The sequence below is a fragment of the Pongo abelii genome, chromosome 5 (assembly GCF_028885655.2).
Source record: "Pongo abelii isolate AG06213 chromosome 5, NHGRI_mPonAbe1-v2.0_pri, whole genome shotgun sequence".
Taxonomy (NCBI): Eukaryota; Metazoa; Chordata; class Mammalia; order Primates; family Hominidae; genus Pongo; species Pongo abelii.
The window spans coordinates 83727648-83741669 of NC_071990.2; the positions used below are offsets into that span (position 1 = coordinate 83727648).

Here is a 14022-nt window from a genome sequence, read left to right on the forward strand (position 1 = left end):
TCCCAACAGTTTGGGAAGCCAAAGTGGGAGGATTACCTCAGCCCAGGAGTTCGAGACCAAGCTGGGCAACACAATGAGACCTCGTCTCCATAAAAAATTAAAAAATTGTCTGGGATGGTGGAGTAGACCTGGAGTCTCAGCTATTCAGAAGGCTAAAGGGAGGATCACTTTAGCCTGGGAAGTCGAGGCTATGGTAGGCCATAATCATGCCACTGCACTCCAGCCTGTGTGATAGAGTAAGACCTTGTCTCAAAAAAACAAAAAACAAACAGGAGCAATAGGACATATTCTAAACATAAGAGTACTAAATAGGAAAAAAAAAAAAAAAAAAGTGAGACAGAATAGTATTATAGTGACCAAAAAAAAGCCATTACAAACTAAGAGTAAAAAACTTGATTTTGGCCAGGCGTGGTGGCTCATGCCTGTAATCCCAGCATTTTGGGAGGCCAAGGTGGGTGGATCACGAGGTCAGGAGATCGAGACCATCCTGGTTAACATGGTGAAACCTCGTCTCTACTAAAAAAATACAAAAAAATTAGCCGGGCGTGGTGGCAGGTGCCTGTAGTCCCACCTACTTGGGAGGCTGGGGCAGAAGAATGGCGTGAACCCAGGAGGCTGAGCTTGCAGTGAGCTGAGATCACGCCACTGCACTCCAGCCTGAGCAACAGAGTGAGACTCCATCTAAAAAAAAAAAAAAAAAAAAAAAAACCCTGATTTTGTGGTATGAGCTTCTAAATAGCAGGAATCAGGATTTTACTCTGTATCCCTACTACCTAGTACATAGAGGCACTTGATCATCTGTTATTCAATTAAAGGAGTTTGATTTATGAATTAAACTGATATTAACTTTTTTATTTTTTTTTTAAGGTGGAGTCTTGCTCTGTCACCCAGGCTTGAGTGCAGCAGCACCATCTTGGCTCAATGCAACCTCCACCTCCCGAGTTCAAGCGATTCTCCTGCCACAGCTTCCTGAGTAGCTGAGACTACAGGCGTGGGCCACCACGTCAGGCTAATTTTTGTATTTTTAGTAGAGATGGGGTTTCCCCATGTTGGCCAGGCTGGTCTCGAACTCCTGACCTCAAGTGATCTACCCGCCTTGGCCTCCCAAAGTGCTGGGATTTCAGGCATAAGCCATGGTGCCCAGCCTGATATTAACATTTTTAATCACTTATTTTCCACACCTGAGAATTAAGAAAAAAGAATGAAAAAACTAAAGAATTCTGAGACCTTGGATTCCTAGGCTACAAAAAGCTGGATAAAATAATTTCTTACCAAGATATACACTTTGTCGTCCTGACCTTGAATCATGAATCTAAAAGTGCTTCTAGCAGAGGAGAGCTGCACCAGACACTGGGCAATCACGCTCTGGACAAACCGAGGCCTGTTTGAACAGAAATCAATTTTTACAATGTGTGTCTCATAGTAACTCTAACTGGCAAGATAAGCAAAAAATACACACAGGGTACCTAAAAGGCAGAGATATCCACATGCCAGACTTTTCTATGTACTGCTCATTCCCTCACAATCTGCACTGATGTGGATTTTAATATATTTTAATGTATTCAGGTTTGCTCCATTCTTCTTAAAACCTATTCTCCAATCCTTGATACACTTTCCACGCCAAACCTAACTATTCACCCCTACTGAATAAAAAAATACCATGTTAGAACAAGTCAATACTCCATTTGTGCTGTAGCAGATTAAACAGAGAATAACTAACTTACAAAAGAAGGCAAGAAATTTCCTTCCAAACATCAGACAGTATTGTCTACATTTTCTTCCATTTGGATCTCCCTAAAGTGTCAGCTCTGAGGTACAGAATCAAAGTATTTACATAAGGATAATTTCAAGGCTATACTCAGATTGCCATAATTTTTGGATACCAACAAATAAACTGGAATAAAGACATATCATGGTTAACTTGTTTGCAAACTAAAGCATCAAAGAAATAAAAACACTAATAGATTTAGTGGCTAAGCACCATGTTTTTAAAACACAGGAGTCATTTGAAACTGACCCATGTTTCAAATTTTAAACAATTCAAATTAAAACCAGAAATTATTCAAAAAACTTATTGGTGACTGGGTGATAAGATTGTAGATATCTGGCACATGGAAATAAGCATAGAAAACTTTCAGAATTAGAAGATTTATAAGAGCACATTTGTCTACAGCACTATATGATCAAAACATTTTTTAAAATCCTCAAATCTTTTATATGTGTGGTTTGGTTCAGCTATCTAAAAGGCTTTCTCTTTCCTTTTCCAAATAAAGAAAGGTATGAATAAAAATGAATTCCCATATGATCAATTGTACTTCCTTTTTCCTACATTTGGAATTACAAATATATACCATGGAATACTACTTAGCCACAAAAAGGAATGAAATAATGGCATTCACAGCATCCTGGATGTAACTGGAGACTATTATTCTAAGTGAAGTAACTCAGGAATGGAAAACCAAACATTGTACGTTCTCCTTCACAAGTGGGAACTAAGCTATGAGGATGCAAAGGCATAAGAATAATACAATGGACTTTGAGGACTTGGAGAAAAGGCAGGGGGAGGGGTAAGAGATAAAAGACTACACATTGAGTACAGTGAACACTGCTTGTGTGATGGGTGCACCCGAATCTCAGGAATCATCACTATTCATGTAAGCAAACATCATCTGTTCCCAAAAACCTATTAAAATAAAAAATAAATTCAAAACCAACAAATAAAAAATAAATAAATAAATAAAGGTCTGAATGGGGAAAAAAATAAATTACAAATAAATAAATGTAATTTGCTATTTGTACCTTGGTATGATAGGAAAACTCCTCTCAGATGACTGAATAATTATCTCTGTCATATAAAACTTGGTGGTTTCTAGAAACAAAAAAGAAAATTAAGACTCTCCTCAATACACTAATAATTTTATTGTGGGCATGTTGACTCCAAATTAGGATATCCCAAACTAAATATTAAATATACTGGTAAAATTAATATTCTGTAAACATTTTCCCAAAACTAGTTAGTTTCAGAAGACAAAGCATTGGTCAGTACAAGGAGATAGTTCTGAAGCTTCTGTGTCTTTTTAGAAAATAATGCCCAGAGACTCTGCTCACATATACGGAAGATTATAAAAGTTAGTCACATCACAGGCATAGTGCACTTAGATAGAAATTAGTCACTGGGTTTCCTCAATTCTACAGAATAGCTACAAACCTGTAAGTCAATGAAAAAGACTTCTGGTTTGTTTTTGGTTGTGATGTACTATTTTCCCAGATAAAGGCAGTTCTAATGGCTTCCACTTGGTCTTTTCTACTATAATAGCCTCAATACACATGCTGGGGAACTAACGGGATTCTGTCAGCTGCTAAGTGTGTTAATTTGAGTTAAGCACTCTGGAATTCGGGAATAATCACAGGAAGCATTCAGGGATCCACTGGACCCACTGTGAGATGGACCTGAGTTAAAACTCTATTGATCACCTGACCCCATCCCCTACTCTAATTGGAAGGCCACAGTGATGTTTTGGGTCTTCTAGAATTGGTGTTCATTTAGAACCAGTGTCCAGCAGTCCCTAAAAGGTGTGATTATTTCCTTTTCCCCAGTGCACATGGGGAACTGTTACCCTGAGAAAGGCTATGGTTCCCTTTGTGGAAGCCTGGGAAAAAGATTCACAGTATAAATTTCAGGTAGCATAGTCTTTCGTTGAGGGCACCTGCCCTCTCCTTCATTCAAGGGGTCCTGGGTCTATAAAGGCTCAAGTGTGAGAATTGATTAAGGGGCCAGGACTCTCTGTTTTTATGATTCAAGCTTGACTTTTATTCACTTGACATAGAACTTTCTGCTTGTACAAATCAAGTAACATTTTAGCAGGCTTGCTATCTATCTCACTTCTAGACAACACCATGATCAACTAGCAAACATCATATAACTGAATAACTCAGATTATTCCAATTGCTGCCTTGACTTTCTGTCCATTACACTAACCACACCTACCTTGCCTTTGATGTTTGAGTGCTCCTACCTGAAAAGGGGTTTTTAATCATAGCATCCCAAAACATAGATGCGGTGAACCTCACATTAGAATCTACCCAGAATCTCAATGACTCTATTGATGTACAATTCTCACTAAATCTGGTTATCTGATTGCTTACAGAAAAATTTAAATAGATATTTAATAGACATAAATGTAAACACAACCATCTTGGAGTTCTGAAAAAATCTAAGAAAAAGTTTAATCTCACTAACAATGAAGAAAATGTACATCAGAATAAGATTTTTTTTGCATCAAACAAAATATTTTAAAATGATAAGGTGTAGTGCTGGATACGCTTATTTACATAGATGGATATGCTTATTCACACACTGCTGTGAGAACTGAAAATGACAGACTTCTGGAAAGCCACTTGGCAAAGGCCTTAAAATTGTATATGTAGGGCTGGGTGCGGTGACTCACGCCTGTAATCCCAGCACTTTGGGAGGCCGAGGCGGGCAGATACCTGGGGTCAGGCGTTTGAGACCAGCCTGGCCAACATGGTGAAACCCTGTCTCTACTAAAAATACAAAAATTAGCTGGGCACAGTGACTCCCGCCTGTAGTCCCAGCTACTCGGGAGGATGAGGCAGGAGAATTGCTCGAAACCAGGAGGTGGATGTTGCAGTGAGCCGAGATCATGCCACTGCACTCCAGCCTGGGTGACAGAACGTGACTCCGTCTTAAAACAAAAAAAAAAAAAATTGTGTATGTATTGTGACACCATAATTAAACATATAAGAATTTATTTCAAAAAATACTGGTATATGAAAACACTTATCTATAGTGATACTCATAATATCAATAGGAAAATACTGAAAACAAATGTCTAAAAATTGAGGATGGGTTAAATAAATATTCAGGTAACGTAATTGCATGCATGTTTCAAATTTTAAATAGGTCAAATTCAAACCAGAAATAATTAAAAATGAGGCTGTCATTAAAAATGGTGGTGTTGCCCAGGTATGGTGGCTCACACTTAATCCCAGCACTTTGGAAGGTGAAGGCAGGAGGATCACTTCAAGCCCAGGAGTTTGAGACCATCCTGGACAACAAAGCGACAGCCTGTCTCTACAAAAAATTCTTTTAAAAATTAGCCAGGCAGAGTGGCATGTGCCTGTAGTTCCAGCTACTTGGGAGGCTGAGGCTAAAAGGGGCCAAGGTACAGCTCGGGCCCCAGCTTCAGAGGGTACAAGCCTCAAGCCTTGGCAACTTCCTTGTGGTGACAAGCCTGTGGGTGCACAGGAGTCAAGAGTTGAGGTTTGGGAACCTCCGCCAAGATTTCTGAGACTGTATGGAAACGCCTGGATGTCCAGGCAGAGGTGTGCTGCAGGGCCACAGCTCTCATGGAGAACCTCTGTTAGGGCAGTGCAGAAGGGAAAGGTGGGGTGGGAGCTCCCATGTAGAGTCCCCACTGTGACACTGCCTGGTGGAGCTGTGAGAAGAGGGCCACGATCCTCCAGACCCCAGAATGATAGATCCATAGACAGCTTACACTGTATGCCTAGAAAAGCCACAGTACCTCAACACCAGCCCATGAAAGAAGCTGGGTGGGGCCGTACCTGGCAAAACCACAGGGCCAGAGCTGTTCAAGGCCATGGGAGCCCACCTCTTGCATCAGCATGACCTGGATGTGAGACATGAAGTCAAAAGAGATCTTTTTGGAGCTTTAAGGTTTGACTGCTTTGCTGGATTTCGGACTTGCATGGGGCCTTTAGCCCTTTGATTTGGCCAATGTCTCCCATTTGGAATGGGTGTATTTACCCAATGCCTGTACCCCCATTGTATCTAGGAAGTACCTAACTTGTTTTTGATTTTACAGTCTCATAGGCGGAAGGGACTTGCCTTGTCTCCGATGAGACTTTGGACTTGAACTTTTCAGTTAATGCTGAAACGAGTTAAGACTTTGGGGGATTGTTGGGAAGGCTTGGTTTTGAAATGTGAGCACATGAGATTTGGGAGGAGCCAGGGACAGAATGATACAGTTTGGCTGTGTCCCCACCCAAATCTCATCTTGAATTGTTGCTCCCATAATCCCCAGGTGTCATGGGAGGGACCTGGTGGGAATTAACTGAATCATGGGGGTGGGGTTTTCCTGTCCTGTTCTTGTGATAGTGAATAAGTCTCACAAGACCTGATGGTTTTATAAAGGGCAGTTCCCCTGCATACGCTCTGTTGCCTAATGCCATGTAAGACGTGTCTTTGTCCCCCTTCACCTTTTGTCATGATTGTGAGGCCTCCCCAGCCATGTGATACTGTGAGTCCATTAAACCCTTTTCTTTATAATTACCCAGTCTTGGGTATGTGTTTATTAACAGCATGAGAACAGACTAATACAGTTTCATTGTCTCATGGTTCTCCAGGCTGTACAAGCAAGCTTCCAGCATTTGCTTGGCTTCTGGTAAGGACCTTGGGAACCTGACAATCACGGTGGAAGGCAAAGAAGGAGCAAGGTGTCTCACATGGTGAAAGCAGGGATGAGAGAGAGAGGGGAGAGGTGCCACACACTTCTAAAAAAACAGATCTCATAGGCATTCACTCACGATCATGAGGACAGCACCAAGACATTCATGAAGGATCTGCCCCCTGACGCAAACACCTCCCACCATACTCTACCTCAAAAATTGGGGATTACATTTTATTATTATAAATTGGGGATTATATTTTATTATTATTTTATTATTTTATGAGATTTAAAGGAGACAAACATCAGAACTATATCACTGATATGGTTTGGATCTGCATCCCCACCCAAATCTCCTGCTGAATTGTAATCCCTAATGTTGGAGGTGGGACCCAGTGGGAGGTGACCGGATTATGGCAGTGGGTCCTTAATGAATGGTTTAGCACCATCCCCTTGGTGCTGTACTTGTGATGGTTGAGTGAGTGACTTCTTACAAGATCTACTAGTTTAAAAGTGTGTAGCACCTCCCCTCATTTTCTCTTGCTACTGCTTCCACTATGTGAGATGCCTCACTCCTCCTCTATTTTGTGCCATGATTGTAAGTTTTCTAAGTCCTCCCCAAAACCAGAAGCTGCTATGCTTCCTGTATAGCCTGCAGTACCATATGCCAATTAAACCTCTATTTTCTTTATAAATTACCCAGTCTTGGGTATTTCTTTATAGCAATGTGAGAACGGACTAATACAATCACTTTGCTTCCAAAATATCCTCCTTAAAATTTCTACTTTCTCCACCACCTACCCTAAACCAAACCCACCATGTATAGACAGTAAAGCTGTGGGCTTTTCCTGCCTAAGTTGGGAAGATATAAGGTGACTAGGTCCGTCTGCCTCCCCAGGCAAAACAAAATTACAAACTTGCTATTCTTTCCCAATACAGTAGCAGTTTTCCACTACTTAAATAGTTCTCAAATTGTTACTTCACTTTTGTTCATTTTCTAGTGCCCTAATATGGTTATTAATTTTTAAAATTGTCCAGTTTTGTACATGTTTTCTACAGAATAAAATTGCCCATTCTCTTCATGACACTATTTTGGGAAGTGGAATCCTAGTGATTTACTTTTAGAACAGATGTGGATATAGATCTCTTTTACCACCCCACACACAAACTCACATATATTGACCTTCTAATATACTTTTGTATCACACTACAATGTTTAGTTAAGTGAATATTCAGTGTTTACATTATTATTACTGTAATACTACCATGGAGATGTTTCTTTTCTTGTTCAACCTTTTTTCTTCTTCCTGCAGTGAATAACTGCTTCAATCACCTTTTAGCTAATTCTTTCCATATAATGAAATGGTTTGTCTCGAGATTAGCTGTCACATGTTGATATGGTTTGGCTCTGTGTCCCCACCCAAATCTCATGTCAAGTTGTAATCCCCATGTGTGAAAGTTGGGGCCTGGTGGGAAGTGATTGGATCATGGGGGTGGTCTCTAATGGTTTAGCACCATCTCCCCCGTCTCATGATAGAGGTATCACAAGATCTGAGGTTTAAAAGTGTGTGGCAGTTCCCTGCTCTCTCTCTCTTGCCCCCTTATGAAGAAGGTGCTTGCTTCTTCTTTGCCTTCTGCCATCACTGTAAGTTTCCTGAAGCCCTCCCAGCCATCTAGAACTGTGAGACAATTAAACCTCTTTTTTTTACAAATTACCCAGTCTCAAGTAGTTCTTTACAGCAGTGTGAAAATGGACTAATACCCATCAAACAAATCAAATAATTTATCAATTCCACTTTATAACTAAAAAAAAGAAAAACAAATCAGCCAGGTCTGTTGGCTCATGCCTGTAATCCCAGCACTTGGAAGGCTGAGGCAGGAGGATCACTTGAGTCCTGGAGTTTAAGATCAGCCTGGGCAACATATGGAGACCCCTCTTCTACAAAAAATTAAAAATTAGTCAGACATGGTGGTATGCACCTGTGGTCCCGGCTACTTGGGAGGCTGAGATGGGAGGATCACTTGAGCCGGGGAGGTTGAGGCTGCCATGAGCCATGATCACACCACTGCACTCCAGCCTGGGCAACAGAGTGAGACTATGTCTCAAAAAAAAAAAAAAAATCTTTATTGCAATCTTCTCTCCCATTTGCTTCAATCTAGGCTGCTATCCTGTAGGCCTGCTGCCCACTCCTTACCCTGGGACTTCCTTATCCTGCTCTCCTTTATTGTACACCTTGTTACCCAATTCCATGTCATCTCTTCCTAGATTGAATCCCTAGTTTCGGTGATTTATATTTTATGGTGAATTACTAAGAAAAACCTTTGAGAATTGTGTTTTGAGACTTTGTTATTTGCAAAATGGCTTTTATTATTTTCATATTTGACTGATAGCTTGACTGCGTATAGAATTCTGGGCTGAAATCTTTTTCCTTTCAAATTATGAAGGCACTGCTTCACTGCCTTCTAGCTTTCAGCTCTGCTGTTAAGAAGTTCAATGCTATTCTAATTCTTAATCTGTCTTATATTAACTGCCTTTTTCCCTCTGCAAACTTCATCCTTGGTGTTCTGCAATTATTCACTGTTGTGGCCTGAAGTGGCTTCCTTGCTATTCCTCTATTAATTACAGTGGGTACTTAGCGGTCCCTTTCAGTCAAGAAACTGAAGTCCTAGCTCTGCAAAATAGACTTGTATTTTTGGTATTTTTGTTATTGGATAATTTCCTACATTCTGTTGTCTCTATTCTCTCTTTCTAGAATTTCTATAAGATAGATGTTGGTTGTCCTGAAAGGCTCAATTCACTTATTCATTCAACAAATACCTGCTGGGTACTCACTATGTGCCAGACGTTACACTAAGTGCTGAGATTACAGGGATAGACAAGATAGACAATGTCTCTACCTTCAGGAAACTTAACTGATTACAAACATTTTTTGTACTTCTTTTTTTTTTTTTTTTTTTTGAGATGGAGTCTTGCCCTGTTGCTCAGGCTGGAGCGCAGTGGCACGATCTTAGCTCACTGCCATCTTCGCCTACCTGATTCAAGCGATTCTCCTGCCTCAGCCTCCCCAGTAGCTGGGATTACAGGTGCATGTCACCATGTCTGGCTAATTTTTGTATTTTTGGTAGAGACAGGGTTTCACCATGTTGGCCAGGCTGGTCTTGAGCTCCTGACCTCAGGTCATCTGCCCATCTCGGCTTCCCAAAGTGCTGGGATTACAGGTGTGAGCCTCCGTGCCCGGCCTCTTCTTTAATTTTCAATCTCTGTCTTTTGGTTTTAATTTCTGGCCTAATTCTTTACTTTTATCTTCCAATTCTTTGATTTTTTTTTTTGTGAAGCTATTACATTTTTAAATTCCACATTCTCTGAATTATGGAAGCAATATTAGTTTATTTCTTCAAGGGCATTTTTTTTTTAAAGATTTTCTTCTGCTGTATACATAATGTGTTTCTTCTCAGTGCTTTTAATTTGCTTGCTTAATCATTTATTTTCCTTGTTTTCCTCAAATATTTGGTGATTCTCAACAATTCATTTCAATTTTAGTGTAAGGCAGTGAAATGCTGAAACTTCTTGGGTATGGATACAAGGTTTGTTGACTGTAGGATGAGTGAATATAAGCTTTTTTTTTTTTTTTAAGAGATGGAGTCTCCCTATGTTCTCCAGGCTGAAGTGCAGTGGCTTATTCATAGGTGCAATATTAGTGCACTACAGCCTCGAATCCCTGGGCTCAAGTGACCCTTCTGCCTCAGCCTCCCAAGTAGCTGGGACTATAGGCATGCACCACTGTGCTCAGTTTAACCTCATTTTTGTTGAACAACGACACAACCTCATTTTTGGTTGAATGTCCCCAAAGAATCAGTGTCTGCAAGTCTTTTCTCTAGTTGGTATTCTTCCATTATTCAAAAAAAAAGGGTGTGGGGGAGGTCTTCCAATCTCCAACCTTGAGGATTACAGAAGCAAGTTGAAAATGAAGTGGGAAACCTAGAAGTCTAGTAGCTCTATATATACACTTTGAACCAATCATCCTGCTTCCAGCTCCTTGCCGCAGACTGCCTTCCCTGTCACCTGCTGCCTCCAAATTCTGACCTGTTTTGGGGCTCTACAGAGATTATTGGCCCACTCCTTATCCAAATGATCTACAGACACCGAAGCTGCAGCTCCCTGCAGGCTGCCAAGTGTGTTCCAAAAAAGTTTGTTTACATCTCTTGTTTATGTCATTGTCATCTCTTCTCCATTTCTCTTTGCCTTTGTAGATATACATCTTTTCATTCCTTAACTGACATTTTAACAGGACTTCAGGGAGAAAATAATTTAAAAATCAATTCACCTTATTTAACCAGAAGGCTTAACTTTTTCTAAGGTGTTGTTTCAGTGTCTTGCTTTCATTTTCCAAAAATGACGTTAAGGATGGTATCCTTTACTAACTCATTTTTCCTTTCTGGCTCACTGTGAACAAGTAACTACTTACAAGATTTTGACGATTAAACAAACAAATAAACAAAAAAAACCATCACCTGCCTTCCCTCAAGTACAATTGCTTCATGTAAATCACATCTTCTAACTAATTGTATTAAAAGTAATTATTCATCATCCACAAGCTAACACAGCATGTTGTAGTTCTCTAGACACTATAAACCATATCTTTAAACAGCAATGCGTTTTAATTATCAGGATTTTCATTATTATATTTTAAAGTAGTATAACAGAGTTTACATAAAATATAATCAATACTACTGGGAAACAAAAAGAATAAGGGACAAAGTACAAAATTCAGAATGTTCTTTCTTCCATTTCAACAGGTCCTCTCCCATCCCCAGCCCCAAAATACAGCCCCAAGCCAGATGGCAGCCAAGAAAAACAACTTCTCCATCTCTGGGCACCAACTCTTCTGACTGAGGAGTTGTATTAAGAAAAAATCTCTGTTTTGTGAGTTACCAGGAAGGTAAAATTAAAAAAAAAAAAGAAAGAAGGAAAGAAAGAGAGAAAAAAGCTCCAATTTTCTTAAAATAGGCCCAAGAACAAACTTTATACTATTGCTTCATATCTACAAAGAGGCTATGAAACACTGAAAATGACTCAACTTCTTAATACTTAAAATTCAATACTCTGTACTTATGAAGGTCAAAATATACAAACTTCTTGGTATATTGGATGATATGTTAGTTGGGGTCTATTTTGAAAAGCACCAATTCCACAACATATATTAATCATCTATCTTTCCTATATACTTACTATAAAATATCATTCTGGCTTTTAAACAAGAAGCCAATCATTTTGGCTTCTTGTTATGAAATTCTTACCTGATGACACGGTCTCTCCCAACATTACCTTGCAACGCTTACAAATTACTTTGGTATTTGCCTTTGGTTCCTGTAGAACAGAAAAATGTCATTTAAATGTCATTCAGCTTTTCTTAAAAGGAATATATAATTTTAACATAGTCCCCAGAGTATACATTGAACTTTACATTTTATTCTGCCCTCTACTAAATACTGGGAATACATTTAGCTTATATGCATAATTCACATGCACAGAGATAATTTTTCAAGTCTTAAGAAACAATAAAGCACAGATTCACTGTTCCAAAACTAGCCACTTCTTGATAGTCCAAAAGTTGCCAAATAATTTGAATAAGTAGTACCTTACATTTCTAAAAAGCACTTCCAAATAGCCTTATAACTTAGAACAGGCAGATGGTGGGCAATAAAGACAGGGTTGATGAGTTGCCTCAACTCATGTGTATAGAACACAGAAGAATCAGAACTTGAACTCACACTATTTTGACTCCTAGTCCAGTGTAATTTATGTAAAAGTAACCTATAACCCTTAACTACAATAAATGAAAAGTTAAAAATATCTAGTCTGTTCATATACTTCCATTTTTTCCACTTAGGATCGGCACTGTAACTGGAAAGACAGGTAGTGCTCTGGGACAATTCCTGAAACAAACCTAACCTTCAAAAATCCAAATTCACTATTTGAGATACAGATTAAAATAGCTAGCATTTGCCTAATCAATAAACAAAGAATATGCCTTTTTGCATCCATAGTTAATACCTTTGTTAAAACCATACATTCCTCTCGTCCAGATATACTGTAACAAGGCAGAAGCCATATACAGTGGGCACGGAAAAGGAGGTTCTGCAACTCTGGATACTCCAGGGTACCTTTTCTGGAAAACCACAGAACAGGTGTAGGCTGAAGTAAAGAAGGACAGTGACTTCTGATGTGGGATAATATGTGTATTTAATCAAAGGAAAAAAATTTTCACTTCACTGATTAATATACATTTAAGTATTTTTTCCTTGGCATAAATAATTTCCTGAAAAATTGCATAAAAAGTTCCATGGAACTCAGTTTAAATGTAACTGACAGAGCTGATGTTTGAATCTGGGTCTCTCTGATGCTAAAGCTTCTGAACACTATGCTAAGTGTTTTCCAAACAACAGCTCATGCGCCCCATTAGTGGGAACAAATTCATGGAACCAATTCAGTGGATTACTGTGTTTTTTTTTTTTTGTTTTATTTTCTTTTGTTTTGAGACGGAGTCTTGCTCCATTGCCCAGGCTGGAGTGCAGTGGCGTGACCTCGGCTCACTGCAACCTCCACCTCCCGGGTTCAAGCAATTCTCTGCCTCAGCCTTCCTAGTAGCTGCGATTACAGGCACCTGCCACCATGCCCGGCTAATTTTTGTAGTTTTAGTAGAGATGGTTTCACCATCTTGGCCAGGCTGGTCTTGAACTCCTGACCTCGTGATCCACCCACCTTGGCCTCCCTAAGTGCTGGGATTATAGGCGTGAGTCACCACACCAGGCCTACTGTGTTTTTAAAAAATGAAATACAATAGAACAGAAAATATGACAGTGCTTCAAACACTGAGTAAGTACTGCTTCAAGAAACTTTTATTTGAGGTGTGTTTGTGTATGTGTGCATGAGTGTGTGTGTGTGTTATCAGATCTTGATGTAAAAAAATATATTCAATGCTGGGAGCCATGGCTCATGCCTGTAATCCCAGCACTTTGGGAGGCCAAGGCAGGCGGATCATGAGGTCAGGAGTTTGAGACCAGCCTGACCAACATGGTGAAATCCCCATCTCTACTAAAAATATAAAAATTAGCTGGGCATGGTGGTGCGTGCTTGTAATCCCAGCTACTCAGGAGGCTGAGGCAGGAGAATCACAGGAACCCGGGAGGGGAAGGTTGCAGTGAGCCGAGATTGTGCCACTGCACTCCAGCCTGGGCAACAGAGCAAGACTCACTCTCTTTCTCTCTCTCTCTCTCTCTCTCTCTATATATATATATGTATGTATATATATTCAATTAGAGGTCAAAGTCAAGAGCAACAGCACAATTCATATTGGGGTCTTTCTCTATGGCCTATTCTTTCCCCCAGCCTCAAACACATGCAACAGTAAAAAAATCCGTAAATGCCTACAGCTCTTCTATTTAAAAACTTCTGAGATGAATCCCTTCATACACTGAATTAACCTTCAGTAACATAAACACTTATTCCATTTTTTCCTGGTTTAGCTGCAGTATTTGGACAGATTCTGCAGCCTTCCTCAAAAGTCTCTGCTGAGGAAACAAAAGCACACAT

The 14022-nt window shown here is 39.8% G+C and overlaps 1 protein-coding gene across 9 annotated transcripts in view; it reads right to left on the minus strand.

Annotated features, from left to right (window-relative positions):
• The window catches only part of UBE3D (ubiquitin protein ligase E3D), a 186432-nt gene that overhangs the window by 147119 nt on the left and 25291 nt on the right, over positions 1 to 14022 (minus strand). For all 9 annotated transcript variants that reach the window (XR_010140185.1, XM_054556710.2, XM_063724600.1 and 6 more), the window contains 3 exon segments: positions 11727 to 11796; positions 2800 to 2869; positions 1273 to 1381 (listed from right to left, as the gene is read on the minus strand). Coding sequence is in view for 8 of the 9 variants with exons in the window: in XM_054556710.2 (XP_054412685.2) it covers positions 1273 to 1381; positions 2800 to 2869; positions 11727 to 11796 (249 nt within the window). In the remaining variant the exon portion in view is untranslated.